The 21,493-nt window shown below is 36.8% G+C and overlaps 1 protein-coding gene across 1 annotated transcript in view; it reads left to right on the top strand.

Annotated features, from left to right (window-relative positions):
• The first annotated feature begins 5,193 nt into the window (after nt 1–5,193).
• mrc2 (mannose receptor, C type 2) overlaps nt 5,194–21,493 on the top strand; it is a 29,577-nt gene continuing 13,277 nt past the window's right edge. Inside the window, exons 1-11 of the mRNA XM_038284410.1 lie at nt 5,194–5,480; nt 12,288–12,686; nt 15,986–16,159; nt 16,271–16,435; nt 17,183–17,296; nt 17,476–17,619; nt 17,711–17,902; nt 18,061–18,215; nt 18,318–18,422; nt 20,695–20,810; nt 20,904–21,052. Of these exons, the coding sequence (XP_038140338.1) occupies nt 5,351–5,480; nt 12,288–12,686; nt 15,986–16,159; nt 16,271–16,435; nt 17,183–17,296; nt 17,476–17,619; nt 17,711–17,902; nt 18,061–18,215; nt 18,318–18,422; nt 20,695–20,810; nt 20,904–21,052 (1,843 nt within the window). The 5' untranslated portion in view covers nt 5,194–5,350. The remainder of the gene's footprint in view (nt 5,481–12,287; nt 12,687–15,985; nt 16,160–16,270; nt 16,436–17,182; nt 17,297–17,475; nt 17,620–17,710; nt 17,903–18,060; nt 18,216–18,317; nt 18,423–20,694; nt 20,811–20,903; nt 21,053–21,493) is intronic.

Raw genomic sequence — 21,493 nt, 5'->3', positions numbered from 1 at the left:
GAAAAAAAGGTCAACTGCTTTAGCTTTGAGAGAGGGACAGGACTGCCAAAGGCCTCATATTGACATGCTCTCTCACACATACACCCGTGCATGAGCTTCTCTGGTCCAAGGTAGTCAAACCATCACCAGTTGGAACATTTTGGTTGCTCTTATCTCCCTGAAGCTAAACAAATGAGTAAGTAAGCCAGTCTGGGCTCCAACTGTCTGGATCCCTTAAAGCCCGCAGCGTCGTCATCTTAATCTTTTTAAACTTTGCCATTTTAAGAGTTCAGACCCATTTAGTTTGAGATGATGGATAAAAGAACCGTCGATCTCATCGAGCCTCTCCTTCATATCTACGGTAGTCTAACTCCTGTGACCAAAGCCTTTATCTTCCAGTTGGTGGCAGTGTTCACCTGTTTTTATAATGAATGGTTTTAGAGTTGTGCTACTTGACAGAGCAGAAGCTCCTGAGGTTTGCCCCCCCATGACCCACCGAAGCATTTTTTTTTTTTTTTTATACAAATGGGGAAAAAAATTTTTTATTTAGTTCATTAAGAAAACTGCAGTTTTCCTGTTGCCTTTATTGAATTGTTACAATTTTTGGCGGGTATCCCACCCCCACCCAGCCTCTGCTCCCTCTTTCCCTCCATAAACAAATATTTATTTAGGTATGTTTGAATTTTTTTTTTTTTTTGGCCAATAAAATGCAAGGGACTGGTTTACCTACTAGTACTGTTGGGGGGAGATTGGGCCTTAGCAAACAGTTGCATAAATCATTAAATACTGTTGGTTAAACTGTTTCTTGTTCTGTTCTTCTTCATTCATTAGTCTGATAAATTAATCCTTTTGGACCAAAGCTGGTTTATAAATCGCCATTGTCAGCCTTAATTACACTTCTGACATAATGTCATTAATTAATCTATCATTACAAGCTAACATTCACTTAACTCTCATCTGTCTTTTATCTAGGCATTATTACTAGAACTACTTTACAACTGAGGTCACAAATTAGAGCTGTAATTTCAATACAATTTGTTTTTATATAGCTTTTTATAGAAAAAATACTATTTCTTGTTTCCGGTAATGTTCATACTGTGTAATATTAAAGAAAATTGTGGTGTAACTCCCTAATAGAATAATAGATTTTATGTATAGATGCCTATCTCTTCACTTAAGGTCACTATGCATAGTTAAAAAAAAAATACAAAGCTTGGTGACAATAGAGAAGGTCCTGAACAAGAGTTTAGTTTCTTTATTCAAAGTTTTTAGGGTGGGAACATCCTAATGTCGTTGCTTCAGTTTTTCTAGAAACAGTTTACAGTTTGTTAAAATGTTAGTTAAAAAAAAGCTTGTTGGCAGAAGGAACTCTCATTGTTTTTGTGGTTAAGGAAAAAGTTCAATGTTTCATTCGCGTTTGAACCCTCGATGTCAGGGGGGAAAAAGTGCAGCTGGCCTGACTTTCCATCCTTATATGCATTGAGATAGCACTGAAGACTATTTCATCTTAAAGAGAAGCTTTCCTTAAAACATGGAGAGGTTAAATTGCTGTGAAAAGGGCCTAACACCCATAACTGTAACCTCCAGACCTGTGTATTCCTCAGGGACTTGTATTCCACTCATGCAGAGAATGTTCAGAACAAGCATGTGAATGCATCCCTTTGGCTTTTCTACTGAGCGAAAGATTCTTAAAGCTTAGTCTTGATGTTATGAAGCTTTACAGATGTTTTGAGCAGCTTCTAACAGTTTAGGCACAACTAGGTAAAGATTTCTATGTTTTCCAGCATGATGGACCACAGCCACCCAAAATGGCTGAAATATCAAAGCAATAAAATTTGGATCTAAAAACTGTTGGGTGACCCAGGGAATATAAAGGATAATTTCACTCCTGTTACACTTTAAAATCTGTTTCTGTTTATATGCATGTCCAGTAGGTGGGGATCTGGTGTCTCTCAGATTTATTCTATAACAAAATCCTGCCATGCTTTAGAGATGGTTATTAGAGTCAATAGTTCACAAATTTGGTGTCTTTAAGGTAAAGGTTTATTGCAGTTTCGAAAATACTTTAACATTCAGTTTTCTCTATTTCCCCCCTTTAGTATTTAGATTTTTTTGAATTTTGTCCTGATCCATTCAAATATTTCAAATCACCACGTTGTAATCAGAGAAGGATAACTGGAGTAAACATTGTTTTTCAAATTCTTAATAAATTTAAGATGAAATAAGACTATTCCTACTATCCCAACTATATGGTAAATTCTAATAACTGGCTGTTGTACCCACAGCCTCAACAACTACCATCATGTCTTTATGATAACTTCTAATCTGAGATTAAGATTGTTGCTGTAGCGCTCTCCTGCAGAACTGTTAAGAATCAGTCACACCTGCAGAGTTGTCAAAAGTATTCATGTCTATTACTCAAGTAGACCTGTAAATCCTACTGTTTAAAAACACTTTTGTAGAAGATGGTGTTAATCTTTTCACTCAAAAGGAAACATTTTAAAGCTTCATAAACTAAAAGTAAAGCATGAAAAAAAAGTTTACATGCTTTAAACCTCATACTGGTTACTACTATTAAAGGAACATTTTTCTACAATTCTGGATTATAACTTCCTCATACTTAATTTTCTCAGTTTTGTAACAAATGACAACACTGTCAAATTTAACTTTGCGTCATCTTGGAAAAACTGTTTTAGTATGCTCCAACAATAAATTCCAAAAAACTTTCTGGATATGACAAATTATTCAGATTTTTTTTTATTTAAATGCCAACAGGATATATTGAAAAGGACCTAAAATGAAACAAACCTAACAAGTTCATTTTTTAATGTAAGGAGTAGAAAATTGAGATGGTTGTTAAAAAAAAAGTAAGGAGAAGTAAAAGGTTAATAAATTTCTGACCAATAACAGCTCCCAAAAAAGGTTGGCAAGCCGATATATTCTTTAGCAGCTGTTATAGGATTATAATACACCTTTGATGTTTCAATCTTTTTTTTTTTAAATATCTGTGAAATGAAACTTGTTTTAATTGGACAAAATAATGCTCTCAAATATAAATGAAATGTTGTGTTGATAGTGGCTAAATATTAGACCTTTGCAGAAGTAGATAGAGTTGGTGGTTGAGATCGGTGGGGAAATTCTGGTGTTTACAGCAGCAGAAAGATCATAGAAAAAAAATTGTCACACAAATGTGGACCTTACAAAACTGTATAAGAAAAATAGTGAATAGTTAAAAGATAAATGATAAAATGCTTTTATCATGATAATACATAATACTTTAAAGTGTTTTAACAATATAACAACTTTGCACCTGGAAAATAAAATGACCAATATACAGCTATCTATGTTTTTACAGTAATGGATATTTAAAAATAGCAGCAACATCAGAGATGTGCAAAATGACAGCATGCAACGTGTTATTTAACTAAAGTAGAAACTCAAGAATCAACATTATGTAATCATCAATTTACGTTGTTGGGAACAGTGGTGGTTATAAAGTCTTGCAGCTGCTGGGAGGAAGGATCTGTGATAATGCCCCCTGGTGCATTTAGGGTATGATAGGCTAATATCCTTAAATTCAGGAAATCAGGGCCAATAAATTGGTACAACACCATTTTCTATCCTGCTATATCTGGGGTCTCCAGAGCTACAATCAGCTCTGGTTTATGTAATGCATCAAAAAAATTATATTTTTTGTTTCGTGGTTTTGTTCTGTGGCCCCATTCTGGCCCTCCTGGTAAATTTAGTGAGAATAGTCACTGATTCTATGGGTTGGCTGCCCAGGTCCTACAACCAGGGGTGGCCATGGCCACCATTAGCCACCCTTGTGGCCACCGCTACCATTATTTCCTTCTAATACAGATGGTGGCAACAGTAATTCTCTCAAGTGGAATATTCAAAACATTTTATTTTTTGTGGTTAATTATACACATCATTATACTAACATCAAAGATGATAAGTACAAAATTAATTCTCTTTTCAGAGCTAGATTTTGTTTTTTATGGGGTAAAGAGAAAAATATGTGTCTCTTCTAGTCATCTAGGAGTCTTCAGTGAAATTAAAGATAAATAATAAATTATCAAATAATCAATTTGTGCAGATATTAGTGCTTGTAAATATCCATTTTATTCAGAATGTTTATTGATACAAGTAGGTAAGTAATGACAATGATGATTGATTTACTCCTCAGAACTCAAAACTGAGTTTTATCCACTATACCTTTGCGTCTATTTGTTAGCAAAGGCTGTAGGAAAGTATAGTTAGTCTTTATTTAGAAAATATGGATTTTTTGCTCGTTAATGTTGGAACAGTGTAGACTGACTGTGAGGTTCTGATGCCCATCTGCTTTTGTCCACCCCTTAGTGTACATTGGTTATTGCCTGGCCACCTTTATAAACATTTTCTGGCTATGCCTCTGGATCTATACTCTTTATTGGTTTAATAATCAAACACAAACAAGAGCAAACAGTGGTGAGTTCATACAGAGACGTAGCCAGAATTTTTTTATAAGGGTGGCCAGGCAATAACCATTGTACCCTGAGGGGTGGCCGAAAGTGGATAGGCACCAAAGTCTCACAGTCAATCTAAACTGTTCCAACAAGAAAATAACGAGCAAAACATCCATATTTTCTACATAAAGAAAAACTATACTTTCCCACAACCTTTGCTAACAAATAGACGCATATATTCAAACATTCGTGCTTTCTAAATAAAAGGTATAGTGGATAAAATCCTTTCAGGTTTGAGTTTTGAGTGAACATCTTTTCCATTGTCATTACTTATCTTTTATCAGTAATCATTCTAAATAAAAATTATATTTACAAGTACTAATATCTACATAAATTGATTATTTAATAATTTTTTATTAAAACAGTTATATATCTATGATTTCACTGAAGACTAAGTGACTTGCAGAGACATTTTCTCTTTACCCCATAAAACAAAATGTATTTCTGAAGAGCATGCATTCTATATTTATAATCTTTAATGTTAGTATATTGATGTTCATAATTAACCAGTGTTTTTGTTGTAAAGTAATTGTTAATATATGAAAAATGTTTTGAATATTCCACTTCAGAGTATTACTGCTGCCATCTAGCCCCGCCCCTGAGTTCATATAGAAAACAAGTTGAAACCTAACAGGTTGTATAAAATGAACTAAACAAGCTGGTTTGCAAGCTTTACTTTTTTCACTTGAGTTAACTGAAGGACCCCGGAGCTGATGTTGGGAGCCCCACGCAGCTGACTGCTCCATTCATTGCTTTGAAGGAGAAGCGGAGGCAGCCTCCCTCTGCTCCTCTCTGCTCCCCCTCCTCTCTCCTCTCTCCGTTTGTCTTGTTGTTGTTGGGTCTGTGATCCTGCGGCTGTGAGCATGCAAAGCAACGAGCGACACCGAAACAAGATTCCCGCACCGACATGGACGAACAGGCCGCTTATATTTTACAAATGCACTTTATTTTATTTATTCATCTTTAGTTTGGAGCTGAGGAGGAGCGACACGGGTGAGGAAAAAAAAAAAAAAAACTTGCAACTCTTACGTGCATGATTTCATTTTGCAAACAAAAACTCGCTAATTTTTGAAGACATTTAGTCTAAATGTGCGCTTTTACTTCACTTTTTATTTTAAAACGGCTTTTAAAAAAGATAATGGTTTTGGATTTTTGTGTTGTGAAATGGTGCGAACTTAAAGTCCGAGCAGTGAGTGGATCCAGATGTGGAGAGAAATGAGGGGAGCAGGAAAGGGGCTGGTTTCTATATTTTACTGTTTCATTTAAAGAGAAAATCCGATTGTTTTATTTTTTTTATTCTGCTCCCCCCCCCCCGATGGGTATTTAGGTTGCATTGCTGAAGCCACAGACTATAAATTGACGCTTCATTGAACTCCCTGCGGCCAGATGTGACCTTTAGGTCCTGATCCAGGCTGCAGTTAACATGGTCCCATCCAATCAGGCCAACCCAGAACATAACAGGGTTCTTATTTATTTGTAATTGTATCTGCTCATTATGGAAGAGGATTAGGGGCACTGAAAAAAAATATAAAAAGTGAACTAATTTTTGAATACATTTTCAGTATAATATGAGAGAAAAAGTCAGAATTCTGACTTTAATCTCAGAATTTATACTTTTTTCCTCAGAATTCTGACTTTAATCTCAGAATTCTGACTTTTTTTCTTAGAATTCTGACTTTAATCTGAGAATATTGGATCTTAATGTACAGTAGATGGTCATCATGAAGGAAGAAATGTGGAAGCACTCAGCTTCACCTACAAAGGTGTGAGTTGTTTGAGAGGGTGAGTTACACATTGGCGGAAAATGACAGAATTTGGTGACTTTTTACATGCTCAAAGGGGTCCCCGGTAATGCTATTTCATTTATGGAAGAGCAGAAGGTAATTAAAGCAAGACAGCTAGTTTAGTCTTTAAAACAGACATGGCTACAACCTGATGCTAACATGTTTGTAGCTTGTTAAGTCAGAATTCTGAGATTAAAGTCAGAATTCTGAGAATAAAGTCAGAATTCTGACTTTTTTTTCTCATATTATTATGAGATAAATGTAAAAATCAGTAACATTTTTAAACATTATTTCAGTGGCCCCAATCCTCTCCTGTAGCCCATCTTTTGAGCAAAACATTTTAACGTTTATTTAAGAATTCTTGTGAACCAAAAAAGTAAACAGTTGATTTATTGATGTTTTAAATATTATATGATCTAAATATGAGTATGTGTTTTATTGCATATACTGATTTCAGCCTCACTGACTTATAATCTGACAGGAGAGTTTTTGTCCAGTTCATTGGTTTTAGGTTCTGCTCTGCTTCTGGATTGATACACAGATCAGCTTTGATATTTTTCGGGCTTTGCTGTCTGTCCATCTCACAAAAAATTCATTTTCTGAGAAAAGTTACATCACAATAGTGACATGCAGGAAGATTTAAGGTGGGATTTTTTGTATGTTGACATATACAAAGCATATTTGATCAACCCAAGGAAATTTATCAGTGGAATAACTGTTCTCTTTAATCCAATATGTAAACTTAGGCTGTGATAGATTTCTGTGAATACATGAGGGAAAATTTATGAGCTCTGGTTTCTAAATCTAAAACCCTTATGCTGATGTTCTACTGTATTGCACTTCTTACAAAATCCTTTCACTCTTACTTTTTCTCTCATGAGGTACAACTTCTGGGACCAATCATTTGGTCCCATTTTGTAGTAATGATCTGGTTTTACTTTTATATCATCCATTTCTAAAAATAATGTTAGAGAATGATAATTTTAAGAAATAAAAAATAGATGATAAAAGTGGGGAAAGAAGATGAATAGCCTTAGGTCATGTTCAGCTATTAAAGGGAGCATTGTTAAGACTTTATATGAACTTTTATTAAACTGCTTAGTCACCCAGCAGGTTTCCATAATGTCTTCAGTGACTAATGGGGCTGGGATTTGGGGGTATATCTGCTGCTTTTGCAAAAACTTTGCTTGCTGTTAATGAATGTAGAAAGAAGAGAGAGAAAGAACAGCAGGGGAGCTGTTGTGGCTTCACTTCCACAGACCTTGGTGGTTTGAAGTTAATTCTTAAAGAGCTGCCTCACATCAAACGATAAACTGAAGTTTCAGTTTGAATTTTGTCTCGATTTCTTAAACCTTGGCTTTATGCCGCTGTCTGTTTTGAAAGCTGACCTCTCTGTATATGCTTACAGGAGACATAGGAATGTTTATTGATGTTTTCTCTTTCAGTTCATAACTAATGCGTTAAGGGAGATTATACAAGATAAACTTTAGTTGATAAGTCAATAATCACCTTTGTTTTTACAGAGCAAAGATAGTGAATAAAAGCAAAGCCAGACAATAGTTTTTTTTATTATAATGTGGTTGAAAAGACCGAAAATGAGGGAATATATGGTGACATCCTGAAACGTCAATGGCCTAAGCTAAAAGTATTTTTGCCTTTCATTCCTAAACATGTTTTTTCTTTTATTGAGTGCTTTAGAGGTCCTATATTATTCAAAATTCACTTTATAAATATTTTGTAACTGTCACATGTGTCCTGAATCCTGTGCTTGAGGTAAAAAAAAAAAAACATTCACCTCTATCATTTTCTTTCTCCACCTCTTTGCTAATTTGTGCTCAAAATGCTCAAATGTTGAAAAATCCAACCCCTTATGATGTCATCACGGGAAATGAGTCTTTCATCAAATGTCTTATTCCGTACTCCTAGGCTATCTTTAGAAGCGCTGACTGGTTGTCATCCAGAGGAGGTAGATAGTAGGGATGGAACGGTTTATGAAAACCGTCCGAACCGTTTGGTTCAACTGTCTCGGTTCGATTCGCGTGTGCTGCGTTCGGTTCATTCGCGGCTCCTTTTTCTCATAGGCGAAGTGTGTACACTCCAGAGCAGAAGGGGGCGGTACTGCAACCAAAGCCAAACACCAGTAGTAAACAAGAAGAAGAAGAAGCGAAGCAGCATAGCAGAAAAAAAATCAGTTGTTGTGGAGAATTGTGTGGGTATGGCGAGTGGGAAAGAACAGGAGTTGGAAGACGCGCCTGCAGCACTTTATAGGTCTGCTGTATGGGACCACTTTGCATTTAGAGTGACCTACGATGACGTTGGAAAGAAAGTTGTGGATAAAAGTGCAACAGTGTGCAAGCCTTGTGCAACACGTTTTGTTTAACCCAACAGCAACACGACCAACATGTCAGGCTAACAATCAACATATACCGAACCGAAAACCGTGACCACGAAACTGTGAACCGAACCGAACTGTGGATTTTGTGAACCGTTCCACCCCTAGTAGATAGTGTCCCAACTACTGTAGCTATATAGGAAGAGCCAATAGCTACAGTAGTTGGGACACTGTCTTCTAAGAGCTGGGAATTTTTTATTCAATAACTGAACAAAAAAACAAAAAACAACAACCTAAAAATGCATCCCTGTAATCAATAGAGAAATTCACCAATAATAGAATTAGTCATGTATCAAGAATTTTGTTTTGTGAGGTCAAAATCTAGAAAAGTTAAATATCGTATTGAATGCACCTTATCTATATATTCATCATTATTTCGATCTGCTTATTTACTCGCCTTTTGTGATCGACTAATGCAGATTTTTTTTAAAGTCCGATTATTTTGACATTAATCTTTTTGATTGCCGAAAATCTTCTGACAACTTTTGGGGCTGATTCTTAAGGCTAGTATTGATTTCTCCTTCTCTATTTACTGATTGAAAACAACACAATAATAACAAATGTAACACAAGTTTCAATTTGAACAGAAAGAAAGTCAGGAAAAACAATTAACAATGGAGGGAGTTGCAGTGCATGCACCTTACATGTTCTGAAGGCATGGTGTTGGAATGCATGAATGAATGTCACTTGTCAACATTTTGCTCTTATTTCCTGGCTGTTTTTGGCAAAACAACCAATAAAAAAGGAGGAAAAAAAGTATGAGAAGCCCAACTGAAAAGTGGAAAATCTTCGGTAATGGAAAAAAAATCAGTGTTTAAAGGTAAATAGGTCCCAGAATCTTACAAAGAGGCAGACTTTGAGGTGTGTATCCAATCAGATGTGTCTGTTTCTCTGCTTTCAACACTATTCTGAAAATTGAGAAGCTCTACCTGCAGCAATAAAAAGTCAGAGAGGGAGGAGAGGGCCTTTCGCAGAAGTATTTCCAGATAACCGTTTAAGTTATAGCCGCGGACATAATTTTGTAAAAACTACAACTTTATCCTCTTCTTCTATGTAGACTAAAATATATATATTACCATATTTTAGCTTGTGTGTATTTATATGTGTTTGTATTTGCAACTTCTCCCAATTCTTTAAAAAATGCTTATCATCAGGAGTCATTTATGGTCATCAATATTATTCAAATTCCACTGTTTTATATATTTTTGACATATTATTCATGATTATTCAATAAGTTTTCTATTATTTATCCTGAATAGAAACATTTTAACCTATAGTTGCAACTTTAACATTAAGTCCTTAAAAGGAATAATAAAGAAAGGGCACGCTCCTCCGATGTTACAATTTTACTTTATTTTTATTTTGCAGTTTAGCCACTTTCTTTGCTTCAAATGAACAAATGCTGCTACATTAAGAGAATATATGTTATTTTAGGCCATTGAGAGACAGATTCAAGTCTTTAAGAAAACAACTCGTACTTATCCCCTATGGGATGATTAAGTTTAACTTATCTCTATACTATTTAATTAAATGATTGTTAAAGAAGTTCTTCCTCATTAATTTCCCTATTCAGACAGCTCTACTTGTTTCTGCTTCTGTTATCTCTTCTTAGGACTCTTGTAGGCTTGCTAATACTCATCCTCATTATTCCCGACACTTTTCTGTTTAGGAGCTCTCTGGAGGCTTAAGGTTTTTTTTGTGAATAGCTTTTATCTTACCAAGGAAAAATTCCAAGAAAATCCTTTAAACTTTTATTTAAGTAATCCATGTGAATACATGCTCTTCTCTTTGCTCCCTTTGACTCATTTGTGGTTTGTGTTACTTTATCTAAAGCAGGGCATTTTATTTCAAACATCAAAATCAGCTTATACTTTTTATTTTCAGACACCCATTGTAAATTTCGGATGATATTTTGCCCCTTAAAGGCAACATATTTGATTTAATTATAGTCTTGTTGGATGATCAAAGGGAAATAAAAGTAAACAAGCTCCTCATCTCTTTGTCTCAACAATCAAGCTTTGTTATTAAATCCTGTTCTAACATGCTTTGTTGGGAGACAACTGTAAAGCAAAGTTAGAATGCAGGGATTTTATGATATTATAAACTTATCACTTACAATTCAGAGTTTCACACATTTTACCATCAAATGTACAACAAGGGACAAAGCCTGATGATCCGGTCTCTCTGTGTACATAAGAACATAACAAGATGTTGTTATTTGTTCTTGTCTGGTTGGTAGGGAACCAAGTATTTGGGCTGTGACTGAGATACCGGTCAGTGATGTTGTTTTCTCCAAAAGCTTAGAGATGATTCACAAACTCACATCCTGGGCCTGCAGAGAAGGAATGCTGAGGGTCCTTCTTTATTTCGTCTCAACATCAACAATTGTGAGGGAAGCGTTCTGTTTATTTTGGCAATTTTCTTTTAAACAGCTTTAATTCAGACGCTTAGCTCTTTCCGTGTCTCTCTCTCCTTGCCTTACTCTCATATCTGCATAGCAGTCTCGGTTTGTTGATTACTAGTCTCTATAAATGAAACTCTAAATGACACCACAAGAAGCTGAAGGAAAAACATCTTTCATTTTTTTTTCTCAAAAGCCTTTGTTGCTGGTGTCTCCTCCCTCTAGAAGCCCAATAAGTTTTCTTCTCAGTGCTTTTTTAAGCCATACTGTATGCAAAAATATATCTTTTTCAGACTTAAACATCAACAGACTTTACTTTCAGCCAGCTGCACATTTCCAGTCTTCACTTGAGCTAAATTATGTTGCAAGCCTGTAAATGAAAACAAAACATAAGACAGAAGAGAAACAGTATGAATATAAGCACACATATTATAAATAATGATTAAATAAGATAAGTTGGGGAAGGACAGTAGAAGCGACGACCTGCACAGTTTTCATGTTATTGTTTTTGGTCATAATGGTGAATAAAATACATTAATCCAAAAAACCAGCAGTGTTTTCTTTTCATCAGCAATTACAATAAAAGAGCTTTAGGACTGCCTACATTAAACCTACATGTTGGAGTTATTATGTTTTCTGTTGTTTTTATCATTTTATTCATTTATATCTTTTATATTGCTTTTAATCATTTGTTTTTCTATGTTATTGTAATCAGTGGAAATAATGTATGCAGGTCATAAGAAGGTCAAATGTTTTGCGAGAATGCTTTCCTGTTTTTCATTTGAGAAACACAGAAGTTAGACCCCCGATACCTTTTTTAAAAGCGTATACTGAAATCAGACATGATCCCTATCTTAAAAGTTCATGCTATGTGTAAGAGATTGCGTAATCGAAACTAACGCCTGCTGTTGTAATGTGTTGACTGCTCAATAAATAAGCTTGCAAGTGTGGAGCAAAACATAGATGCAGAGAAAGATACTGCTCTTCTCTTTGCAAAGCACGGTCAGGAAAAATCTTACACTGTTTTTGTTTCATTCTTTATAGGTTAAAGTTGGGGAAACTTAACAACCCTAACACTACACTTTGAATCCTCTGACTGAAACTAGTTCAAACCCAGCTGAGCATCCAAAATCTTTAATATTGATCTTTTCCCTCTCAGCTCTTAACACAAAATTGCATTTCATCAGATGAATTGACTACTTTTTCTCTCTCTCTATACACAGCACCAGTGGAGTCGGATGATTTTGCTTTCCTCCTTGAAGGCACTAATAAGTGCCTTGGAGTTCTGGAGAAGTCCCTGAGCCTGAGCAGGTCGTGTGAGGAACCCAACCAGAGATGGAAGTGGGTTTCTCGGGGGCGCCTGTTCAACCTGGGTACCTCGTTGTGTCTGGGTTTAAACACAGGAAACGTCACATATAATCCAAATGATCCTCCCATGGCCATGTATACGTGTGATCGAGCGCCCCCCAGAGTGGAGTGGACCTGGAACTGCAATGAGGTGCTGGATAAGCTCAATGTTCTCATTCACTCCCAAACGTTCTGGAACGGGTCAACCATCTCATCTGCAGCCAAATGGACGTTGTATGGAAAAGAGCAGAAGCTGTGCTCCAAAACATATCAAGGTAGGCGGGACAAATCTTTAATTTTACACACCTGGAGTTTGTCAGATGCAGGAATGATACAAGTTTTGTTTGTTATAGATATCTAGAATTATTTGTAGTTTTACTAACAACTATAAACAACCATAATAAAACTGTTTCGCAAAGCTATTGCTAAAATTAGTAAGAAAAAGCGTGTTTGGTGTAACAGCTGTAAATTGTTTTATGTCCTTTAAGGTTTCGTGATAAATAGTTACAGACACAAAAAAAAAATGTTAATTTCTGTTTTCCTTTCCTCTGTTTTTACTGTAATACAAACAGCCTCATAATTATAGCTATTATAGTATTTGGATAAATATCGCTTACCAAAGTTGTGCATCTGCTTCATCGCTTTTTAGACATCAGGAAGCTTCAGCTGAATATTTTTGGCTCAGTGGTTGATGATTCTTTGATCAGTTTTCTGAGCTGGTTGGTTTTCTGGCTTAGATCTAACTTTAATCTTTGGAAACCAGTTTTGAGGTGTGTTTTTGTATAATGGCCCTTTTGAAGCAACTCTCTGGGTCAGAATTTTAAATGTACAGCTCAAGCATCAGCGACCTCTAATCTTCAAACAGAGAAAATACCAAAGGTCTTGTGCAGCATGTTTCAGTTTTGTTAATTTTTGAAAAGGTTGAAGCTGTATCTTGTAAAATGATCCCTTCCAGAATAAATAAAAGTGCCTATCAAGCTATAAAAGCCCAACCCTGGTATGACATTCATACAGAGGAGGAATGTTCTCTGACGTATGTTCTCATGTTTAATACAATCTTCATGTTGAGGCCAATTCTTATTAGCGGCTTTATTTATTCTATTGTCTGTTTGCATGGTTGTTTACAAGATAAAAAAGCTCTCAATCAAACATTGTGGAGATTTTTGTAGAAGTTGATCAATGAAAGTCAGCGATTGGTCAAAAGAAATTTGAAATGTGTGGCGTGCATCTCTATGTTGCAAAACTCCTTACCTAGCTACTATTAAAGTATTGTATCAGTATAAATATATCTGTCATTTTAAGGCATAGGGAGTTTGTTTGAACCTCAGTAAACAAACACCATGAAGACCAAGAAACAAAGCAGGCCGGTCAGGGTTTGGTTAGAAAACATTATCATACCATTTTGATGTGTCATGGAGTACATTTTAATCATTCCACAACTGTAAACATACCAAAACTTGGTAGTTCACTTATAAAGGACGTTTAGACAAGGATAGGGATATTTAGAAAAACAGCCAAGAGGCCCTTGGTTGCTCTGGAGGAGCTGCGGACAACCATAGCTTAAGTGAGAGAATATGTCTACATTAAAAAACTGTTAGCCGTGTTAAAAACAACCCTTGGAAAAGTTACAAAAAAACAAGATTGATTAAGGCTATTTAGAGGAAATTTATGTTTTTATTATCAAACTTTACTACAAGCTATGTAGAAAACATAGGGTCCTATGATTTATAATAGTTTGCCTCTAAAGTAAAACACATCTGAGAGGCGAGCAGTTTGGATCTAAAGGATCTGTGCATTTAGAATCACCAAAAAACAAACAAAAAAACTTTACTGACAAATACTGATTTAAATATACAAGGAATATGTTTAGGTTATAAGGTGCTACACACATAAAAACAGAGCTAGAGCTACTCTTGATAAATGCAGGTATATAGAATTTGGAATAAACATGCAGATTGTGTAGGAAGGGTACTATGGCAGATATTAGGAATAAACCACAACAGCAGAGTGAAGTTAGAATAAAAACTATGAATAGACAAATGTGCTGAGATGTTTATTTTTTTATTTAATTTTTCCCTCCATTGGGAAAGTGTCCATAGGGAACCCTGACCTTCTTAATGATGCAAGAAGCAGATGGGGAAAAAGAACATTTTGAGGTGGGAGGTTTTGGTCCTGATGGACCGCAGCCTCCTGCCAGAGGGGAGAGTTTGAAGCAGTTTGTGTCGAGAATGGGAGGGGTCAAGTTTAATCTCACCTGTTTGCCTCTGGGTTCTGGAGGTGTGGGGCTCCTGAAGAGAAGGAAAACTGCAGCAACATGCCACATTCGTCTGGAGGGGGGCTTTAGCTCTCCTATCCCTGCTATACACATATGTACATGAATGGTTATGGGTGCAAAGCATATTTGCAAGGATCCATCATGACAATAATAGCTTAATGTAGAGCAGCCGCTGAGGCAGTAGCTGAGGATCAGACATGCACAATGATGAGGAGGGTTTTGTCTGGCTTTGGGTGTGGGCTTCATGACTGGACCATTCCACAAGGCAGTCTGTATTTTTTTCCTTTTGTTCTTTAAAAAGTGTTTTTGTAAATCCAGGATAACAGACGCTTGTGCATCTCCCACATTTCCCCAAACACACGCTCACCCGGTGAGCTGCTCCCTCCTGCGCATTTCCGCCTCTGTGTGGCAGCTGGACTTACTGTTTGTGAACCAAACAGCTGTATTTGATCACACGGATAAAGGAGAAGGTTGCTTTGAGGGGAGGAGATGTGGCCCACCACTGAAAACCTCACCGCTGTTTGTAAAATCCATCAAACACAAAACGTTTTCCTTGGCTTTAAGGATATGTTTGTATGATTTTTTCATTTCAGACTTAAGTTAACCATCGTGGGTTGTAGCTAAGCCCTTTTTCTTGCTCTCTGCACCATTCCTGCACATATTAAACAATCTTCAGAAACTATTGCAGGCCTCAGTGAAATCTAGTCTGTGGTGAACAGGTTCAGCTTGAATATCCATAAAACCAGAAAGTCTAACTTCACTTATTTCATCATCTCTCCTCTCTTTTTGATTTCATTTGGCCGGGTAATTGTCTGATTGGAGTTTTTCATGTAAAGTTTCCATGTGAAATGGTCTCTCTGCTGCAGGAAAGAAAAATGCCTCTAGGTTGAGTCATGTCCAATAGAGCCAGCAGGGGAGGGAAGACAGGGAGAGAAAGTTTTCTCTCCTTGGTTTGTTGCTCTCCCTCCATTGGCCTGATCTGTTCTTGAAAGAAAGACTCTTCTTCCTTTTTATTCTCATCCTTTACCTTTTTACTCACATTTTACTGCTTTCTATATTAGAATCCAAACAATAAAGCCGTAAATCATAGTGCTGCTCAATTGATGACTAAAATCTTTTTCTACGTTGATTTCCTGCACAGAACAGTTGGTTCCCCAAAAAAACCCGGAGTTGCTAAACCACTGTTTCACTCCCTGTTTTCATTGTAAGATCATTGTCTGTTTTTGCCTCCTGAAAAAACAAGTGAATTATTTCAGGTCAGCAGAAGTGTTAAACTTCTCACATCTGCTTTCTGTCCAGAGATCTACACGATCCAGGGGAATTCCTACGGCCGACCCTGCCACCTGCCCTTCATGTACCACGGCCAGTGGTTTCACACCTGCACAACCAGCGGGCGTGAAGATGGCTACCTTTGGTGTGCCACCACCTATAACTACGATACAGACCAAAGCTGGGGATTCTGTCCTATGAAGGGTAAGTCATCCCTTGATACGTTCAAAACAAGGTTCCTCAGTTCCTAACCAAAATAAATATTCAGAATTTGAGCTCTTTGACTGAAATCTCAACCCTTTTTGTCGCCGTCAGGCAGCAGCTGTGAGGCCTTCTGGTATACTGACCCTGTGACAGACAGCTGTTATCAGTTTAACTTCCAGGCTACTTTGTCTTGGAGCGAGGCTCGGATCAGCTGCCAACAGCAGGGGGCAGACCTGTTAAGCATCGGCAAGCTACACGAGCAGACCTACATCAATGGTGAATGGATTCTGCATTAAAAACATGTATTTTAACCCTGAAATGCTTATCTTCACAACAACCCTTATATATGTCTACAAAGAATAAGAAAAGATAAATCTCATTGCTCTTTATATGAACAGTGTTTGATTATTTAATTTACTTAAACAACAAAGGGAACAGATCCATCTTAATAAAGTAAAGTTCAACCTCTTTTGTATTAGTGTGGATAAATACAATAAGCTTTAAAAGTATCCATTAAAGTTTGATTAAAAAGTAGTGGACTGTCTAAACTTTTGATGATAAATGGATTGAGTTCAAATAAAATTCACAAATATCTCATTTATTCTAAAGCAAATGTAGGTATCATCGCTGCCTGTAACTATTTTTAATGATATATTGATGGAGACCATAGGATGATAACAGCACAAACATGTAGGGCTGATGGTTGTATTTATGTCTGGATGTCACCCATTCGTCAGGTTTGTTAGCACTTTGCAGCAGGAACTTTCACCTGTTTAACCCCCGATGCAACTCTTATGAGTGGTTTTGCACAATTCTTCTAAATTATTCAGTTTGTTTTCTATAAATCGTTATTATGGGGTTATTTGGTATTATTTGGCACCAGAGCAAATCGTGTTTCCTGTTTAATCAACTTGTGACCCCTCCATTCCCTATTCAGGATCCAGCATCATTTTCTCTACCATTGTTTGAGGAAATGTTTTATTTTGAATTTGCAGCAAAGAATAAAGTTTCCTTTGTTTGTAGGTATTCTAAACTCTCACAGCTCTGCTTTATGGATCGGACTCAATGACTTGGAGCTCAGTGGAGGCTGGCAGTGGTCCGACTCCTCACCAGTCAAATATCTAAACTGGGATCCAGGTCAGACTAGAAAAGCAATCTTTTTGGTTTTCTACAAACATACTATGTTTCCCACTAGGGGCTACATGCAGTCTGGTTTTAGATTTTGCTGACTAACATCTATTTGTGAGTTTTATTGAGCACCCACAGTGAATTGGTGATTTAAAAAAAATATTGTTGTTGGTTTTACCGAACTACAGACCAGCCGAGTCATGTCGAGGAGGAGAACTGCGTCATGGTCAGATCTGAGTCATCGGGTCGTTGGCAGAACCGAGATTGCTCCGATGCTTTACCCTACGCCTGTAAGAAGAGGCCCAATGCCACACTGGATCCCTTCACTACAGGTCCATTATTTAACTTTCTGAAGGAAAGCAAATGTGCTATAATTGGGTATTAATGTAACTGGTGATTTTTTTAATGTTTTTTCTTCTATAGATTCATGGGTGAATGACTACAAATATGAGTGTGATGTGGGCTGGCAGTCCTTCCAGGCTGGATGCTACAAACTTTTCTCAGAGAATAGGAGTTGGAATGAAGCTCTGAAAACATGCCAGAAGACAGACGCCAGTCTGGTTAGCATCCATACTCTACCTGAGCTGGAGTTCATCATTCGCAACCTGAAGAAAGGTGATTTATTTTAATGTAATCTCAGGAAAATTATTTTAGCATTTGGTGCAAAATTTAAAAAAAGGTTTGTTCCTTTAACACGTAATATTGTTTCCATTCAGGATTCATTTACTCTTTAACTGTATTTTGACCTAATATTTATTTTTCTATGTCTTCAGACCTCGAGCAGTTATGGATCGGGCTCCATGACTTGGACATGCAAATGGACTTCCAGTGGACCGACCACACACCCGTTACCTTAACCCCCTGGCACCCGTTTGAACCCAACAACTTTCGCAACACCCAAGAAGATTGTGTTTCCATGTGGGGCCCTGTGAGTAACCTCTGCATCTTCAGATGATCTGCTGACACTGAATGATCCGTGCTGGGTGTGAGTGTGGTCCATTTGCATACATGAACCAACTGTTCTGTGCAGGAAGGCCGTTGGGACGACAGTCCCTGTAATCTGACTCTGCCGTTCATCTGCAAGAAACCAGGAACAAAGAGTGAAGGGAAGCCACAAAACCAAGAGTGCAAACAGGTGTTACACTTTTCCTTCTTTGGTCTTGGATCTAATATTTATTGGTCTTGAATCCTGTTTATTTAGTTTTTTTTTTCCCTGTTCCTGTGAAGAGGACCAGTTATTTTTACATTTAGTTTTAAAATCTCTGAAAAACTAAAATGAAACAGGGACCTTGTGGGTAAAATAAACCATTATCTTTATCTTCAGGTTATCTGTAAACCTGATTAGTAGCTTCCCTTAATCATGTTTAGCTTTAAAGTGCTTATAGATTAACTATAATATTCTTACTGTCTCCCTTTGTTCTGGTTCTAAGTGGTCAATTTCTGCTGCTTTTGGGGATAATTGTTTTATTCTAACAGTATAACTTATATGCTTCATGAGTAAATAGATAAAGGAGAAGTAGAAAAAAATATTGTAGTCCAAGGTACATGGTTTTGGATCTCTAGCAGAGGCGGAATTCCCATTAGGCAAAACTAGACAGTTGGGGCCCCATAAAACTCATTTTGCATGTATGTTTAATACAGCTATTACTTATTTGTGCACATTAATTATGTTTTTGATAGAAAACCATTTACTAAAATGCCATCACAATGCTTATAATATTAAGTGTGTTTCTGGGGCCCCCGTTCAGTGTCCACCACATGGGATCAGTTCATTTGCTGTGCATGCACGAAGGTTTTCGCCTTTTTGGAAACACAGGAAGGAGCAATTAACTAAGTGAGAATGAGCTTAGTGATTGGAAAAATCTAAGACAGCATGAAAAGTCAGCTGAGTGCCAATATTGCCCATATAAGAACAAAAGGGGACAAAAGAAAACAGAGGAAAACAACAAACAAAGGGATAAGTAGAGAGGGACATAATCTAGAACAAATAATGTGCGTCTGTTCTGTTAAATGTTCTGTATCTGGATAATGGGTCTATTTTATGTGTTGTCTTTTAAATTCACATGTTCCCATGCCTGTCTTTGCCTAGGGCCCCAAATTTCCTAAATCTGCCCCTGATCACTAGATGAAAGAAAGATATAGAAGTAAAATAATCCATGTAATGCTTTGTGTTTTTGTCAAAATTGTTTGTTTGGTCAGTCAAGGACTTTATGGTCTGATTTTGATCTACATTATACTTACAAATCCCATAACATTGTTTTTCAGAGCTTTATATACACATTTCGATATATCATTTTATAAACACTATTTTTAAAGTATCTTATTAAGATTTTATGTGATAGACCAAACCAAAGTGGTGCATAATAGTGGCATGAAAGGCAAATGAGTTAACGGAAATTTGTTGCATACATTTTTATTGAGTCTAATTCTGAATTAGCTTATAGAAAATATGCCTAGCTTTAAATATCTCCTGGAACACTGTTAATCTATCAAAAAAAAAAAAAAACTACACTGCAACTGCAAACTTCCAGAGATACTACATAACCTGCAAGGCGAGTTCAAGAGCTTCCAAAAATCCCATTTTAACTCTAGAGGAGCTGAATAGATCAACAGCTCAGGCTGGTGAATCTGTCAGGCAAAGCAAGGCAAGTTAACAAGAAAGTTGGACTAGAAATAAACTAATAGTGTCTAAATGTTAGAGTAGAAGGACCCCTCTAAACAAACATGTTTTTAATCTCCTTTTAGCCTCCAGGTCGGTGGAGCATCAGAAAAAAATGCTTCTTCCTATTTCAGTAACTGTAGTCAAATAGACACGACCCAATATGGCGCCCTCCATTGTGTGGACCTAGACATACGTATTTATGAACTCTTAATTCATATCTATGAGAATTTATTTAAACAGGATGTTATTAGACTTTGGAAGAACAAGTATTTATAAAAGCAAAACTTAATTTTGGATAATTAACGGTCAGATAGGTTACACATGATTCTCATTTGTAAATAGTTTCCTTGCTGTCCACTACTGTGTTGATCAAGCACATGAAAATATATTAAAGTTTTTGGTTACTTGAGATGATAAATGAGGCTTACATCTTTTAATCAAGACAACAAAGAAGAGGTTTTGTTTCAGTGGATCTGTTCTCTCAAACAGATGTTAGCTGAGTTTTTCGTGGAGATTGGAAGTTTCGGAGGTTGAAAGTTGTCATTTTTATGCAGATCTCACCTCATTTTGCCTGCTGGCAGAGCTCTGTGTCTGGAAAGGTCCTTAGCTTTCATGCATGACCTAGCAGGAAAAATGTAGGGCAGAAAAATGTTATGTTGCATGTCTGTACTTGAACATTTTATTCAGCAGTGCTATTTCACCTAACTGTTTTGAAGAGTAGTATCATTTATATCTCTCTTCTAAGGGTTGGAAGTGGCACAGTCCAGCTTGTTATTGGGTTGGAGAAGATTTGTCCACTTTTGATGAGGCCAGAAAATCATGTGAAGAACAGGGAGCCTCTCTTGTTACTATCACAAACAGGTACATCCAGAACTCACATAGACCAAATAAACAGGAACGTTTCTTTGTGCTAATTATAATGCTTGATGGGGAATATATTTTGTTATTGTAAAGGTTCGAGCAGGCTTTCACCACTAGCCTGGTGTTTGGCCGCTCTGGAGATTCGTTTTGGATCGGGCTGAATGACCAGGTGACTCACGGTTTATTCCGCTGGCTAAGTGGAGATGAAGTTTCCTACACCCACTGGAACCGAGACCAGCCTGGTAAATCACAAAAGTCATCCTTAATAACATCTTTATGTGATTTGCTGAAGAGGTCACATCATCCATTCTGAACTTTGTGTGGTATATAGCTCAGCACATGTAAGAAAGCTCTGATCTCCAAAATTATAAGTTTCACCTCCATAATAGTTATTCTCACACAAATTGCATAGTTCCAACTGCTCTAACTAAAAAATAAAATAAAATCAAAATTTCAATGGTAGATGTCACTTCCTTTATTTAACAACAACCCCATGAAACATGTTTGCATATTTACCAATTGTCTTATTTGAAAGAACAGAAAAGGTCGGAGCTTGCTTTGAGAAATTCCCCCATTCAGCCGCTCCTAGTTAACTCTGTTGATAATCCATGCAGGCAGAGACAAACTCTCTTTGGATGAGAATTTAGCATAAGTGGCTGATCTACTGCACACAGCGAACACAC

This window comes from Cyprinodon tularosa, unplaced genomic scaffold (genome assembly GCF_016077235.1).
Source record: "Cyprinodon tularosa strain WSP-4 unplaced genomic scaffold, ASM1607723v1 ctg105, whole genome shotgun sequence".
In the NCBI taxonomy this organism is placed as follows: domain Eukaryota; kingdom Metazoa; phylum Chordata; class Actinopteri; order Cyprinodontiformes; family Cyprinodontidae; genus Cyprinodon; species Cyprinodon tularosa.
This window is presented reverse-complemented; position numbering and strand designations above follow the sequence as displayed.